The sequence below is a fragment of the Loxodonta africana genome, chromosome X (assembly GCF_030014295.1).
Source record: "Loxodonta africana isolate mLoxAfr1 chromosome X, mLoxAfr1.hap2, whole genome shotgun sequence".
NCBI lineage: Eukaryota > Metazoa > Chordata > Mammalia > Proboscidea > Elephantidae > Loxodonta > Loxodonta africana.
This window is the reverse complement of record NC_087369.1, coordinates 34531948-34547481: the sequence shown is the minus strand read 5'-3', so window position 1 is coordinate 34547481 and position 15534 is coordinate 34531948. Positions and strand designations below refer to the sequence as shown.

At 36.6% G+C, this 15534-nt stretch overlaps 1 protein-coding gene across 5 annotated transcripts in view; it reads right to left on the bottom strand.

Moving 5' to 3' along the window:
- Positions 1–622: 622 nt before the first annotated feature.
- The window catches only part of GK (glycerol kinase), a 66527-nt gene continuing 51615 nt past the window's right edge, over positions 623–15534 (bottom strand). For 4 of the 5 annotated variants that reach the window (XM_023539133.2, XM_023539134.2, XM_010599735.3 and 1 more), the window contains 8 exons: positions 13020–13098; positions 11955–12051; positions 11365–11449; positions 10810–10930; positions 10558–10701; positions 8371–8451; positions 5097–5183; positions 623–3326 (listed from right to left, as the gene is read on the bottom strand). In XM_023539133.2, the coding sequence (XP_023394901.1) occupies positions 3316–3326; positions 5097–5183; positions 8371–8451; positions 10558–10701; positions 10810–10930; positions 11365–11449; positions 11955–12051; positions 13020–13098 (705 nt within the window). In that variant the 3' untranslated portion in view covers positions 623–3315. The remainder of the gene's footprint in view (positions 3327–5096; positions 5184–8370; positions 8452–10557; positions 10702–10809; positions 10931–11364; positions 11450–11954; positions 12052–13019; positions 13099–15534) is intronic. The other variant, XM_023539135.2, reaches the window with a different exon arrangement.

Below are 15534 nucleotides of genomic sequence, written 5' to 3'. Positions count from 1 at the left end.
GTGTCCTCATTCTTTTCTAAAGCTACACTATTGTGTGGCTCCATCAGTTTATTTATCCTGTACCATTTTGACGGATGTTTGGTTATAATTTAAATGATTATTTATGAAATCTACTTGTAGTCATACAGTAATAAACCAGTGAGATAATCAGTTCTATTAATGAGGAATGAAATAGGTTACTTGGTTTTAATACTAAACAGGAAAATCTAAAAAGGCCCGAGGCTGCCTTTTAAAATAAAATATTGTCATTCTCACAACTGTTACGCTTTCAGGTAGTTATCTGAAATAAGATGAAAAATGGCAACTAAAGATACTGGCCTAGTTGAGCAACTTGTTTTTAACCCACGTTCTGCTTCTCAGAACATATACCTTGATAGCCCCCAATTTAATTTAAACAGGGTCTTTTTCATTAAAGCTGATGACAGGGAAATCTCCAGAAATACTGGTTGAGGAGTTTTCTATGACATTTGGCACATCCTATTTTTTATATTTAATAGTAATGCCAGAAATTAAGGTATGTACCTAAAAAGTAGAGACAAAGTAGCAATAAATTGGCTTAAAAAGTCACTCAGTTTTCTACCAATTGTTATTAAGTGACCTTATTATGAAAGTTATTAGATTGTAGGAATAAAGGACCAGGTCAACGTCATTAAATATTATTAAACAAGCTATTAAAAAGTTACAGTTAAAAAACAATCTTGTTCTGGTATTTACCATTAGGTAAATACCGCCAGGTTAAATACTACCTACTCCACGGCCAATGCTGTTAAGTGTTCGTGGCTATGGCAACTTACATTTGATAGTTCTTCCAAGTAGTTCTCGTTCTTCATTGCCACACAATACAAAGCAAAAAACCAAACCGGCTGCCATCGAGTCGATTCCAACTTATAGCGACCCCATAGGACAGAGGAGAGCTGCCCCACAGGGTTTCCGAGAAGCTGCTGGTGGATTGGAACTGCGGACCTTTTGGTTAGCAGCTGAGTTCTTAACAACTGCACTATCAGGGCTCTTACATGATACAAAACATCCATAAATATTCCAGAAATAGAGCTTTGGGCACTTTATACTTCACAAGAAACACGCTACAACATTTTTAGATAGATGCATTACTTATTTTACTGATTAGATGGAGAATGAGATTGAGGTGTTGGCTATGGAGTTAGGAGAATGACTGACCGTCCCAGGTAGAGAGAAACTGGAGCACAGAGTGAATCTGATAAAAGGTCATGGCTAGCCATGTGAGACCCTAAAGGCCTTGCCAAGGTTATTTCCTGGAAATGATGAGATGGGACAACATAGTCACTTCTAATACAGTGATTACAGTGCCCATCATATCCAGAAGCCACTTCTCTAGCTGTTGGTTGACTCTTCAGAACGTGCCTGATCAAGTGCTAACAGCTGAATTTCACATCTCCTGAGGCACTTTTCTTAATTTTGATCTAAGTTCTAGTCTGTAAATGAGAAATGTAAGTAAGAATGAGGGACCAATTAAGTAAATTTATCATCAAAATATCAACATGTCTGATTTCGAATGTAATTTATAAATCTTGCAACTTACAGCAAAAATATAATCCTAAAATTATTTGAACAGTGATTTTCACAAATCATTTACAATTAACTCAACCATCTTCGTAAAAATGTAATTACATCGCGAAGTATCTTGCCACCAAGTAATAATTGCCTAGTATCTTTCAATAATAATTGCATCACTTAAGCATCAGCTGCATTAAAAAAAAACAGGAGATGGAATAATTTATAAACAGCAGGCTACCATGAATTCAAAAAAAAAATGCCAAAACCTGTTATATTTTATCTTTCCTCATCTTCTGCACTGATGGAAGAAATAACGAGGAGGCAATAGTTTGTTTTCTGTATTAAAGTAACAAACTAATTTTAAAATATTAAAAAAAAAAATCAATGCTAAGCTGGACTAGGTGAAGTCTTATAACATGTACTATTAAATAGTTTGAGAAATTCTTGGTTTCACTACAAGGCATTTCTAGTGGTAAAGCTTTTCCAGTTGTAATATGACATGAAGCAGAGATAATTCATTGTCATCCTGAATACAAAATATAATTTCTTGCTGGCAGGAGACATATATTTGGACTGAAAAAGACTCTTGCCTTTATTCCTAATTTTTTGTTTTTTAATGTAAGTTTTTTTCCATCTTTTTTATATACTCTCATCCCTCCCCCAGCCCCCAAATATGTCTAAAATTAAGTAGGGTGGGGGGGAGACTACTTTATTTGGACCAGAGCTTGTGATTGAAAACAATGTTTACTGCAGTTTTTTCTTTTTTCAGCATACATCCAAGATAAGACAATTAAATAAACAGGCAACGTATAAGAAATATAGTTGAATTCACAGTAAAGTACATTGTCTTTAATTGGCATAGAACATAAACTTAAATTTTAAATGCTGGCTCTTTAAGAAAGTTTCTTCTAGTAAATAATGTGCATAACCTTTGCCCCAAAATGTATATGACCATTTTCCCCAAATATTTATATACATAGTGGTCCACTGAACACCAGCCCTGTTATAACCTATTGAATACAATGTGCTCTCAATTTACCCACATAATAGGAAACATATGGGCATGTCTGTTAACACACAAAGTAAAAAATATAAAAAAAAAGGAGAGATGGAAAAGAAGAAAAACAAAAAACAAGAGGAAAAAGTGTCCTTCCCCGTAAGATCCAGTTAGCAAATTCAGTGTAACTAGTGAGACTGTGTAAAATGTCTGCAGAATTTCAGTTTTGGCAAATAATTTCCAGTAAAATATCTAAGCTATCAGAGTACTGAATTTCCATTTTAACCATTTACGACAGGTTCCCATTAGGCATTCAGTGAAGATGTTGTGGTCTCCCTAAGGCACAGAAAAGAGAACTTTTGGGATCTGTTTTTTAAAAATCCCTCAATTTTACCCGGTTAGTAATAACCTCTTAATTAAATGTGTGTAGTGCAAAGACTCAAATCTCGATCCATCAGTGTTTCAGTCTGTTTGATAAAAAATTCCATAAACAGATCTGAATTCTTCCTAGATCTTAAAGGGAATTAGTGCAGAATACTATGGCAATAGAGGGGGTCAGCCGCACATTAACTGTTGAGTTAAAAAACACACCAGATGTTTCTATAGCATTCTTTCTGCTGCATTTTATTTCAAGGCACAGGTCTACTTGAAGAGTCATGCAGCAAGTGGCTTATCAATAAAGCCACAGTCTATGAATAGTGTCATCACATTAAGAGGCAAAATTGCTGGATTCTCTCATTATGTAAAAAGCTCACACATCTTGGGAATCCATGAGTTGGTATTGTTTATGGAATACCTAAAAGGGGAGACAAAAACCATATATGTCAATAATACATGCAAGTCAGGAGCTGAAGCAATGAAGACTATTCACAGCCATTTACTGAGCTAGAAATTCCATATGATTTCTAAATATTGCCTCGCAATTAAAATACGACAAATATAACTGGGCCAGTTCCAAAATCAGTGAATATTACCACTGTTGCTAATTATTTACCAAGGCAAACAATTCCTACTGTTCTCAAATCTCAGCACATGTCACCAAAGAGAACAACTAAAGATGGTAACCATATCCATTTTGGAAGCATAGAAATTTGGACACTTAATGTATCCTGTAGCTTAGAGAGATGATATATGTGTCCATTGTTATAGAAACTAGGCCTTCTCATGCTGTCATAGTAACAGTGTCTTTTTCTTTTCTGGACCATCATTATGCAGCTAAGAATATTCAGGATAATAATAATAATAATAAAATAATAATAGAACTTTTTCTAAAACAACATGTACATTTCTTTATAAATTTAAATTACGGCCCTCCTGGCCACGTTTAGACTGTTCCACCAAATGCTTCCAAGAAGCAGAAAGAGAACTGTTAGTTCTCTTACCTATTAACTCTTAACTCTGTATAGATTTAGGCATACAGAAGCCCCTTATAAGGTGCAAGGCACTGATACCAATGTAAGGTAGTTATTATAGAAGCCGATTGGAACAAATTTATCCTGAATAGGCTTGAATATGACAAATAAGGACAAAGGTAATATAATCTAGTTTTAAGTTCTCACGCAAGTGAATCCAAACTCTCTCATGAATTAAAAGAGAATCTAACATTCTGCTGATGTAAACGACAATCCTCATTCCATATTTATGTATAGCACTAAACTGATGATGTCAAGCTGAATTAATGCTTGACTGATTTCTACATTTTAAACCCAGGTCATCATATAATTAATTAGGAGAGATAATTGAACTCTCCCTAACCATGCAGATTTAAAAAACAATGTCACTTTCTTGGAAACATATGGGACAAAAAACAAGTCATTTCCATTTAAGCCGTTAATTTGAAGAAAAACCAAGCTATCATGAGGGCCAGCTTTCAAAAATGATTCTTATATTGAAATGAACAGAGGCTATGCAATGTATTTGATAGCATGCTGAACAATATTACTTGCAGGACAACATTTTCAGTAGAGGTTAATATACAAAAACAATCACCTGGTTTTCGTTTCAACCCCAATTTATCTAAGCATTAATTTAAAAAACTTCAGGCCACAAAATATATTCTTTTCACCAAAATAAACGAGACTATAAATCGTCTCCCATTTTTCGAGTTTTACAGGAATGCTTGCTAATGTCCTCTGGCCCAAACTCTTCCCAGAATTGAAATATTAAGACTTGCTTAGCACATTTTCAGGAGTATGAAAAATAATTTATGCGCATTTGAAAGCCAATTTAATTAATGTCAAAAATTAGACTTTAACTTTCATCAGTCACTTGGAAACTTCTTCTGTGTAAGCATTCATATTAACACTTCCACTTATTGCTATAGCTGACAGCAGAATGTAGTGCCTCCAAGAAACCATCTATTAAAAAGAAAAAAAAATTAAGCAGTCACAGTCCTTAATTCTGACTGCCTCTAGACACTGGTCTAACTAATTAGATAGACGTTTAATTGGTTTTCCAGGTTCCTAAACATAGGAAGAATGAAAAACATTGAAAACTTTTCTGCTGAGTTACACGCAAATACATTAACACTAACTATTAATATTGTCTGATTTAAAGAGTAACTAACCTGAGATGTACCTTGCTCCGATTAACATTACCATGCTACTCACTATAAAAAAGCCCAAGGGCAGACTACAGAAGATACTAGGGTCACCTGTGGTCATCCAAGTAGAAGGGAATTCCAGTCAAGCAAACCAAAAGAGAGACACATAATTACAATATTTGTGTTAAGAATCACATGATAGCAAAACAAATTAAGTAACAAAAATAGTATATTCATAAAAGCTAGCCAAGAGTTATTACTTCAAATAAAAAATATAATCAATACTGAAAGCTTATGACAGTTAACGAACGATACAGATAGCATGCCACAAATAGCCAAGAACATAATACATATAGACCAACATAAGCCTTCCGCTGGCAAAGCCAAAGAGAGCCCATGGAGAACTTTTTGGGAGGCTGTGATTTTAGCTTTCTTAATTCTTCCCCCAAATGATACTAAATGAGCAATTTAATTCCCCCAAAGTTCAAATCATTGATGCTTTGGCTATCAGAGAAGAGTTATATTAGTCTACTGAAAACAAACTTTGAACATTATTTTTGCTAAAATATTCAGTTTTTTAAAAAAGGAATTTGGTTTATAAGGAAATGCACTCGACAATATTACTGTAATTTTAAAGACTAAATTGTTTAATGTAATCATTACACATAAAAAAATTACCTAGAAACATGACTGTTTTAATACTTTCTAACCTGAATTCTCTTGCAATCCTTTCCCTTAAAGAATATATCTTGTATTCTTAAATGTAAAAATTATATACCTAGAATAATGAAAACTGTTCATAAAGAAGTTTATTCAAAAGTAAGTTCTAAGAGTTGAAAAAAATGTTGTTTTGGAGGGTTTTGAGTCCAAACCCAGGAGGTCATCATTTATGATAACCTAGCTCTCAAAATTCATGCCAAAAGTACATCAAAAGTACTTAAAAAATAGTTTACAATGCATTCAAAATAGTTACAAACAAGAAAATACATGTGAGACTGCTTCAAAATGGACAAACTGCGGTGGAAATTAAGCAAACATAATATTCTTCCCATAAACTGAAGCAATTTAAAAATAAGATACCAGGTAGCAATTCTAATATCCTTTCAAGTTTATTTAAATAGGATTCCATATTATTGTTATCATATATCCTCTATAGGAATACATTAACCATTTCATTAACTGAATTTTTTTTCATTCTGAGTCAAGTGGATTCTGACTCATAGCGCCCCGATAGGACAGAGTAGAACTGCCCCATAGGGTTTCCAAGGCTGCAAATCTTTAAGGAAGCAGACAACCACATCTTTCTCCTCCAGAGGCTCCACAAATATTTTAAGTTATTAGAAACGGTTTTTCATAAATCTATTCAAAAACCTTTTCAAACTTTGGTTTCAATCCACTGCAGTCTAACTGAAACAAACACAATTTAAAAAAACCTGTAAAGCTCTCAGAAAAATCAAATTACTTTTCTCATCATTGCTGAGTAGCAACGGAAGAAATCGTAATCTTTTTGTTTTCTTTTATCACCTTTTGTTTGGAATTTTAAATTTACTGACAGTAAATTACACAAATAAAGGGAAAACGATCAATTGGTTTTATGGAAATTTTGCAATTAAAATCATATCCTTAACTGCTAGTAAGTAGAACTGCTGTGTGCGACAGAGAAAATGGGGGTACAATGAGGGAGAAAAGGAGGATTATGCCATTAAAAAAAAATCCAACTATAGAAAGAAATGTAACTTACCTTCTCATAAGCCATTAATTAATAGCAACTTAGCTCAGCCCTGGAGCCCTAGTGGCGTAGTGGTTAAGAGCTCAGGATGCTAACAGAGGTCGATGGTTCAAATCCACCAGCCGCTCCTTCGAAACCCTACAGGGCAGTGCTACTCTGTCCTATAGGATCGCTATAAGTTGGAACAGACTCTGGCACACAACAACAGCTCAGCAACTAGCACCAAACTCAAAAAAAAAAAAAAAAAAAACAACAACAAAAAACAAAAAAAAACCCAAACCCATTACGATCAAGTTGATTCCGACTCATAGTGACCCTATAGGACAGAGTAGATCTGCCCCACAGTTTCCAAGGAGTGCCTGGTGGGTTCGAACTGTCCACCCTTTGGCTAGCAGCTGTAGCACTTAACCACTATGCCACCAGGGTTTCCAGTAACCAGCACAGTGGTACAAAAAGTTATGTTTGAGAAGTTTGATTGTAAAGGGCTTCAAACATGCAAACAGGTTTAGCAAGAAAAGCTTTGCCACCACCTTGGAAAAGGAAGCTAAGTTTTTGGAACAAAATATTAAAAAAAAAATGAAATTAAGCTTATTTAGGAGAAAAAACAAAAGATTCAAAGTAGGAACATCCAGGACTGAAAATACAGATCACGGTGATCTGTCGCAGTAGAGTGGTGGATGGGTCTGAAAGCTTTTCCTAGAGGCCGAATACATTCGAAGTGGTTCTACAATCACCTTGGGGTTGGAAGGCAGGTTATATTTCATGATAAACTCTTCTTCATTGAAGCATAGGCTTCAATCTATTATTAGCCATTGCTCCATTTGTAATGTTCCAAGTCTTTCATTTAACAGAAAGCTGAAATACCATGCCATATTACTCACTTAGGGTTGTTTACAACTAAATGGTTTACTTCAGCTGAATACCTTCCTACCCCAGTGACTAAAAAAAGACAGGAAAAAAGTAGGAGGAAGCTTCTACCTTCCCACCCAAGTAACTGGAAAAAAAAAAAAAAAAATTAGACTCTATTTCCTGTTAAGAGTATTTCCCAATCTTACGACACTTCCATTTACTCCGTTTGGTACATTTCTTCCACTCTGATTCCAATGGAATTTCCATTATGTACACTTGCTAAGTACTTGGAATCAGTCTAGAAAGTAGTGAAATAGATTCTGACATTAACATAGCTTTCGACTGATTCACGACATAAAGACAGCCACCCAAAAAGGTAGAGTAAGACATTAAAAGGAAAAAAAGAAAAATCTAATTGATTTTTTTTTCCCTCATTAAGAAGAAAGCAGAAATAACTTTACTTTTGGAAAATTGTCGATTGAAGTACTAGGAATAAACTTATAAGGGAAGACGAGGCAGGCTAGAGTTAAAGTATTTATGTCAACCTGACAATTTAAAATTTTAAAGTGCTTTCAAACTGTAAGAAACTCTGGCTATAGATACTTTTCTTCAGAGCAGTCAACAGATATCCCTTGCTAAGGGTAAACTGCCAGATATTGAAATAAAATTATCTACCATACTAAGAAAAAGTGGCAATACCAAATAATAAGACATCTTTACCTCTGTCAAAAGGCCGAGTTGTAGCCCAACCTATTGACTTCATCACAGCCTTTTTCCATGTAGAATAACGAATTTCACTTTCTGGAATTAGAAGAAAAAACGCACCGATGAAAGAGTTTACTGAGATGTTCAAAGCACCATACTTATGTTCACTCAGCATTCTTGGCAAATCCTTGCACATATTAAACTGAAGTTGGGCTTTCCCACAACTCAAATGTGAGAGAGTACATTTGCTGGTGACTGCCAGTTAACTGGGAGAGAAGCTTCCTTGGAAACTGGAGTGAAATATGACAGGGAAGGTTTAGCATGTAAAGGGAGGCTTGACAGACATGTAGGAAGAGTAATACATGTTGTGAAGACCAGAGCCATTCACAAGCAAGAGGTGATGTATTAGAAGGGAGAATCCTTTGTTTTCTCTCCCTTTTTTTGGTGGCGGGGCGGGGGGAGAAGCTCAGGCTGAGGGAAGGGATATACTGTAATGTGGAAAGACTAAAAGGGCAATTGTTTTTGGTTTATTCAAAAGATTTAATAAATACGGATCCCTCACAAGCTTCAAATGTTGCATTCGGATAAGATTCCTCCCACTCCCCAAACCTTACAGCAGGATTTCTTTAATGTGAAAACCTGCTCAGGAGGACCAAACAAATATGATGCCTTCAGGCACGTGCTGTATTAACTCCTAACCACCAAACCACGTGTGGTCTCCACCCGAAAGAGAGGGTTCAAGTATCACTCCCTTAAGAAAGCTTTTATTGCTTCTGGCCCTTGCTCCATCTTTCCACAGCACTTAACACATACCTCAGGATAATTGCTGCCCTGTTGAATTTTTATGGTTTTATCTGCCTCTCCCAACATACTTGAGACTTGTCTTATTCATCTCTATATCCCAATGTCAAGTGTAGTCTCTGGCTTGTAATAGGTTTTAAATAAATGTTAGCTAGAAGAATGAACTCTCTATATCTAAGTGCCCATTCTTGCATGCGTTTGCATAAGAGAGTGTGTGTGTATGTATGTGTGTGCTGTGGGGAGAGAAAAAGCAGGAGAAGGGGAAGGACAGTCATCAGTATAACTTATCCAACTCTAGGCAAAAGGGTTTGCAGAGATGGTTATTCTCGGAAAATAGAAATCCTTAACCCTTTGCACAAAACTTACTTGTTTTAAGAGTGAGCTTAGGTCTAAACATTATTTGCTTATTAAAGTTTTTTTTTCCTTTAGAAGGACAAAAATTTGTTGAACTTCATATTTTATCTAATATTGCAAAAGTTAAGTTACTTACATATGCAGTATACAGTATACCATGTATACTTACGGTATACTGTATGATAACAAAATTACTAGTATAAGAATTCATTTTCTTGTATATGGAAAACAATGAATAAAATTAGGAAATGCTGGCATAGGCTTCCAGAAAATTAAACAAAAGCGTATTGGAAAGCTTATTTCCCAGTGGCTCAAAATCCACTTTGATTCTATTTTATGTACAGGTTTCTAGAAAGTTATAAAACCAAATTTCGTATATAGAACCTTACTTTCTACTCACATTTACTTTAAAAGCTGCATGACTATATTTTAATAAAGGTATCAATCAGACCTTGTAGCTTAGCTTAGCTGGGACCGTGAATCAGATATCTAATTCCCATGTATTTAATTGTAGCTGCCTATAGGGTCACTATGAGCTGGAATTGACTTGATGGCAGTGAGTTTGCTTTTTGGGCCCTTGTCAGACTAGTCCTGCTGGGCTTGAAAGCTATCAGTGTCCCTGACTTTGTCCAGTGATCATGTCCCAAAGGGGGCCATCAGCACTGAGATGATTGGTCTAGACATTAGGGGTGGGTGGATGAAACACTTCCCTTGTCCCTTTGAAAAGGTATTCTAACAAACGATATAACCAACAGTGGTAGGTAGTGCTAGCCTCTTACAGGAAAGGCTGTAAACAGTGCAAATGAATGGCAAAAAAGTGATTGTAGAAAGTTTTTTTTAAGAACTATTTTTCTCATTCATATTCATTCCGTGTAGGTCAATATGCTTATACAGATCAGTACAAAAATAGGAGGCAAATCTGAAACCGTAACATTTGCTATTTTACTTTGTTCCTTCATTTAGGAATGAATAGAAAGGCAAAGTCCCCTGCACTAAATACAATCATTTTCACAGTATACCATTAGAAGTTTCATTCTCTAAACATACCGTCAGCATTGATCTGTGGTTCGAACCGCTCCATTGTAACTGCTGACAAATCCTCAGGTTCTAGACTCCAGACACCAACTCCTTCTGCAGCCCCTGCGGCCATGGCAGCTCCCAGTGCCGTTGTCTCAGGCATCGAGGGCTTCACTGAGGGGAGAAAGCTATGTCAGCAGCTTTGCAGTTACATATGCCTGAAAAACCAGTTCTGAAAGAGATGTTACTTCTCAGAGTTCAAAAGACTGCAGGCTTACTAACCCACTGGAATATACAGAATGTCCGCTTGTAGCTGCATAAGAATTTTGTTGCTGGTCATTCCTCCATCTACCTGCAGATGGCTGAGTGGAATTCCGCAGTCGCGGTTCATGGCCTCCAAAATCTTAAATAAACCAAACGCAATTATATAATTAAATTACTTCACAGTAATATCTTGGAAAATGGCAATCTTCCACTCCAAAGCCCTCGATAGATTCCCAGAGAGTACAGAATAAAGTTCAGACTTCTTATTCAGGTCTTCCAAGCCCTCCTTGATCTGGTCACAACCAACCTTTCCTCCCAATACACCTCTGCCCTGCCCCAAGCCCAGACAACTCTATTTCTGCATCCTGGTTTCCTCCCTTGAGGCTTCTATTTGTGCTATTCCCTTTGCCTAATATGTACCACTTAGCAACCCCCAGCCATAAAATCTTGTATTTATTAGATTAGTGTTCAGGCAGGCTTCATTTTTGATTAAGCATTTCATAAATTCCAGGCATAATACATACTTTGTTTAAAAGTGGATTAAATATAAGAAAACAGGTCCATATTTATTACCTCTCGAGTTTGGAAACAAACAGCTTCTAATGCAGCAAAAGCAATATGACATTTATTGGTGAACTGAGTAAGACCACAGATGATCCTAAAAATACAAACATTTTAAAATTAGAATGCTGTGAATGAGTCAGTAATCTAAAATGTCCCAAAGAGACATACACGGAAAAGTTGAATTCAATGGATAGAAATGTAGGGAGAAAACGGACATAAACGTCAATTGGTAAACTCTTTGTAGTCCACAATTCTGTGTCCACCTGTGAAAATGTTCATGATCCATCTGAACAGAGGCAAACAATGCAAAACCAAATCAGTATGCATTTAGATGATGTCCCTTTGCCACACAACATCAAACGCCTTGAAGATAAAAGGTAATAATGCTAAACACGAATAGGGACAGGGCAGAGGGCTATTGTCTGATGATTTATAACTTAGAGTTTAATGGTTCTGAAATTATTCTCTACAAGGAGAAAAGATTTCCTTCAACCCCTTAAAGTCATGTGAAAATAACTTGGTAGGAAAGTACACATACTAACTTGATTTGATAAATAAATCGAAGCCCAAACAAGCACACCATATTTTCAATACTTTACCCTCTCGCACTGGGCTCCCAATAAGGTGCGTATAACCCTGAAAATGCTGGGACAAAGTAGCAGCCATAAGAAGTACCTACTTCTTTAGCAAGTCTTTCTAAAATTAGACAAAAAAGAAAAACAAATATTAATATCCTATTTACTTTATTCAATAAATATACTTGTTTAAAAAGTCAGGACAAGGCTTTTGGTTTCCTATTCTGTGGCACAGCAAAATGCTCCTAATTACAACAGTATTCTAGGGAACAACAAAAAAAATTCCCCCACATTGAACACTCCCACTACAATGTAACCCAGCTCAAGAAATACAGGAAGTGGCTTCGTTTCCTTAACGTATTTTAGTCATCTCCACTACTTTTTTTAAGGTTGCCGACTAGGACATGACAAGTGCCTTCCAGTGTATCTCTAATCAGAAATTTTATTTCTGATTGTCCCACCTTCCAGCAAAGTAAAACATGTGGATGGGAGAAGGGCAGTTCAAAATTATTATCTATACACCAAAAATAGCCATATTAATACTTCAATTATCAAACCAAAAAGTCAAACCCGTTGCTGTGAAGTCGATTCAGACTCATAGTGACCCTATAGGACAGAGAGTAGAACTGCCCCATAGAGTTTCTGAAGAGCACCTGGTGGACTTGAACTGCCAACCTTTTGGTTAGCAGCCATAGCTCTCAACCACCACTATGCCACCAGGGTTTCCACTTCAGGTACCCGAATTTTAATGCTCACTCTAATCTAGGAGTCACAGCTCTTTCTCATCAGACATATTTAGCTGGACAACATACTTGTACATTCCGGCCATCTTTGGTGTTCAATTTTATACTCTGGTAATTTCTATGACCATCCTTGCCATTTATTAATAATCACCACTAATTATGTCCATTTGCTGTTTTATAAATCTTCACAAAATAGTCTTTTACGTATAAGTCAAACCCATAATACGGTTCCATATAATTTAATGTCACGTATGGGGCACACCACATGTATTTACAGATTGCACAGGCATAATACTAAAGGGTTTCATTATTCAGATTTTCTAACCCTTTGTTAGAACATGCTTACCAATTTCCTCTGAGGTACTTATAATTCCAAGATTGTCTCTCAGCCAGCGAATAACAGCACCAGCTATAGCGACAGAACCCTAAGGAAAAACAGGAATCCGAGATAGAATGCATGGTATCGTTACAAAAGGCTTTTTTTTTTTTAAAGCATATTCTCTTTGAGACTACAAAAATGGTAAAATTCAAACAGTTTCGACTTTACGACTTCAAGAAATATGATAAACTAGGTCTTCCAATGCAAACATACTTTTACCTGGGTAACTAATAAAAGCTCTTCATGGGACAGGAGCAAGAAGAGAGCTCTCCTGCACACCTCTGGACCCATCCCCATAGGTGGATATCAATCCGTTGAGCAGTTTGTTTCTTGTACAACTGTTCTATCTGTTGCTAAGTTACCTAGGAATATTATTACCCAAAATGCATTCCAATCTTATCCTCAAAATTGTCAGAAAAGGCCACATTTCTTTTCAAGTCCAATTTCCTAACCCCAACAGTATATTATTTCAAGCAAAAAAAAAAAAAAAAGTAAAGAAGCTAGACAAAATAATTATTCTTTACAATAACATCACTAAGACGGGGTGGGGGGAAGGGCTGTGGCAATAAGGAAGAAAAGATACAATTCAGAGTCAGATGAACCAACTTTGAGTTCCAGTTTTAGTACTCACTTGCTATGTGATTTTACACAAATTTCGTAGGCTTTCTAAGTCTCCGTTTCCTCACCTATAAAATGGTGGTGACGATAATAACACTATCTACCTAACAAAAAGTAAAGTAGAGGGTCAAAGAAAAAGAGGAAGGCCCTCAACAAGTTGGACTGACACAGTGGCTGCATGACTGGCTGCAGCGTAGCAACAATTGTGAGGATGGCGCAGGACTGGGAGGTATTTCCTTCTGTTGTACACAGACAGTCACTATGAATTGGGACCAACACGACCTCACCTAACAACAACAACCTAAACAAATTACTATGAGGTTCGATATGAGAATACATGTGAGGGTTCTCACTGATACGTAAATACCAGCTTCGTTAGTGTTACGTATTAGCCAAGTGTCCATCAACTGATGTATGGATTAAAATGTGGCATGTGCACATACAATGGACTATTATTTAGCCATAAAAAGGAATGAACTGCTGATATGGGCTACAGCATGGGTAAGCCTCGAAAACATTATGCTGAGTGAAAGAAGGAGATACATATTGTAGGATTCCATTTATATGAAATGCCCCCTATAGGCAAATCCATAGACAGAAAGTAGATTAAACCTGTTGCCATTAAGTCAGTTCCGACTCATAGAGACCCTACAGGACAGAGCAGAACTGCCCCATACGGTTTCTAAGGAGTGCCTGGTGGATTTGAACTGCCAACCTTTTGGTTAGCAGCAGTAGTTCTTAACCACTAGGCCGCCAGGGTTTCTGAAAGTAGATTAGTGGTTGCCTAAAGCTGGGCAAAGTAGCTGGAGGTTTCTCTTTGGGGCGATGAAAATATTCTCGAGTTAGATTGTGGTGATGGTTGAACAACTCTGTGACTATACCTAAGACCTTTAAAGTATATACTTTAAAAGGGTGAATTTTATGGTGTGTGAATTATAACTCGATAAAGCTGATAAAAACAAGACCCTGAGGGCAAAAAAAAAAAACTTACCAGCACAAACCATAGGAATGTCAATTTATTTTTTTTTGGCTCTGATGTTTCATTCACACAGATTATTATTAACATTAATTACTTATACAGAATGATCCCAAACTAGACTGTCGGGTGACATTTGGTGTTTTAAATAGATATGTGTTAAACCAGAATGAGTTTTATCTGGTGCTTACCTCCCTGCCCCCAATTCAATCAGCAGTTTAGCTGAATTTACATGTGGTCACTCTTTCTTGCTGTCAGTTTTCAGAATGTAAACAAACTAGACGACGAATAAGTTGATACATTCCATCATTCACAGCGTCTACATGTTACTGCAAAGCTGCAGAACACCGTAAGTGTTCTGTTTATTCAGTGGAATTTTTTAGCTATGAAAATTATTGGAGGAACAGATTTGATATGAAATCCATTGCCGTTAAGTCGATTCGGACTCATAGCAACCCTATAGCACAGAGTAGAGCTGCCCCATAGGGTTTCCAAGGAGTGGCTGGTGGATTCCAACTGCCGCCCTTTTGGTTAGCAGCTGAGCTCTTAACCACTGTGCGACCAGGGCTCCGGATATGACATAACTGTACAAATATAGTAGGCTTTAAGAATGGCGGAAACCCTGGTGGGGTAGTAGTTAAGTGCTACAGCTGCTAACCAAGAGGTCAGCAGTTTGAAGCCTCCAGGCGCTCCTTGGAAACTCTTATCGGGCAGTTCTACTCTGCTATGAGTCAGAATTGACTCGACGGCACTGGGTTTGGTTTTTTGGGGGGGGCGGGAGGGGAGCTTAAGAATGGGACAAGAACAATTCTACAACAGGTTTGGTTTGGATTTATATACAATTTACTCAGTACCTAATTTGTGTATATTAGATTACAAATTGCAAAG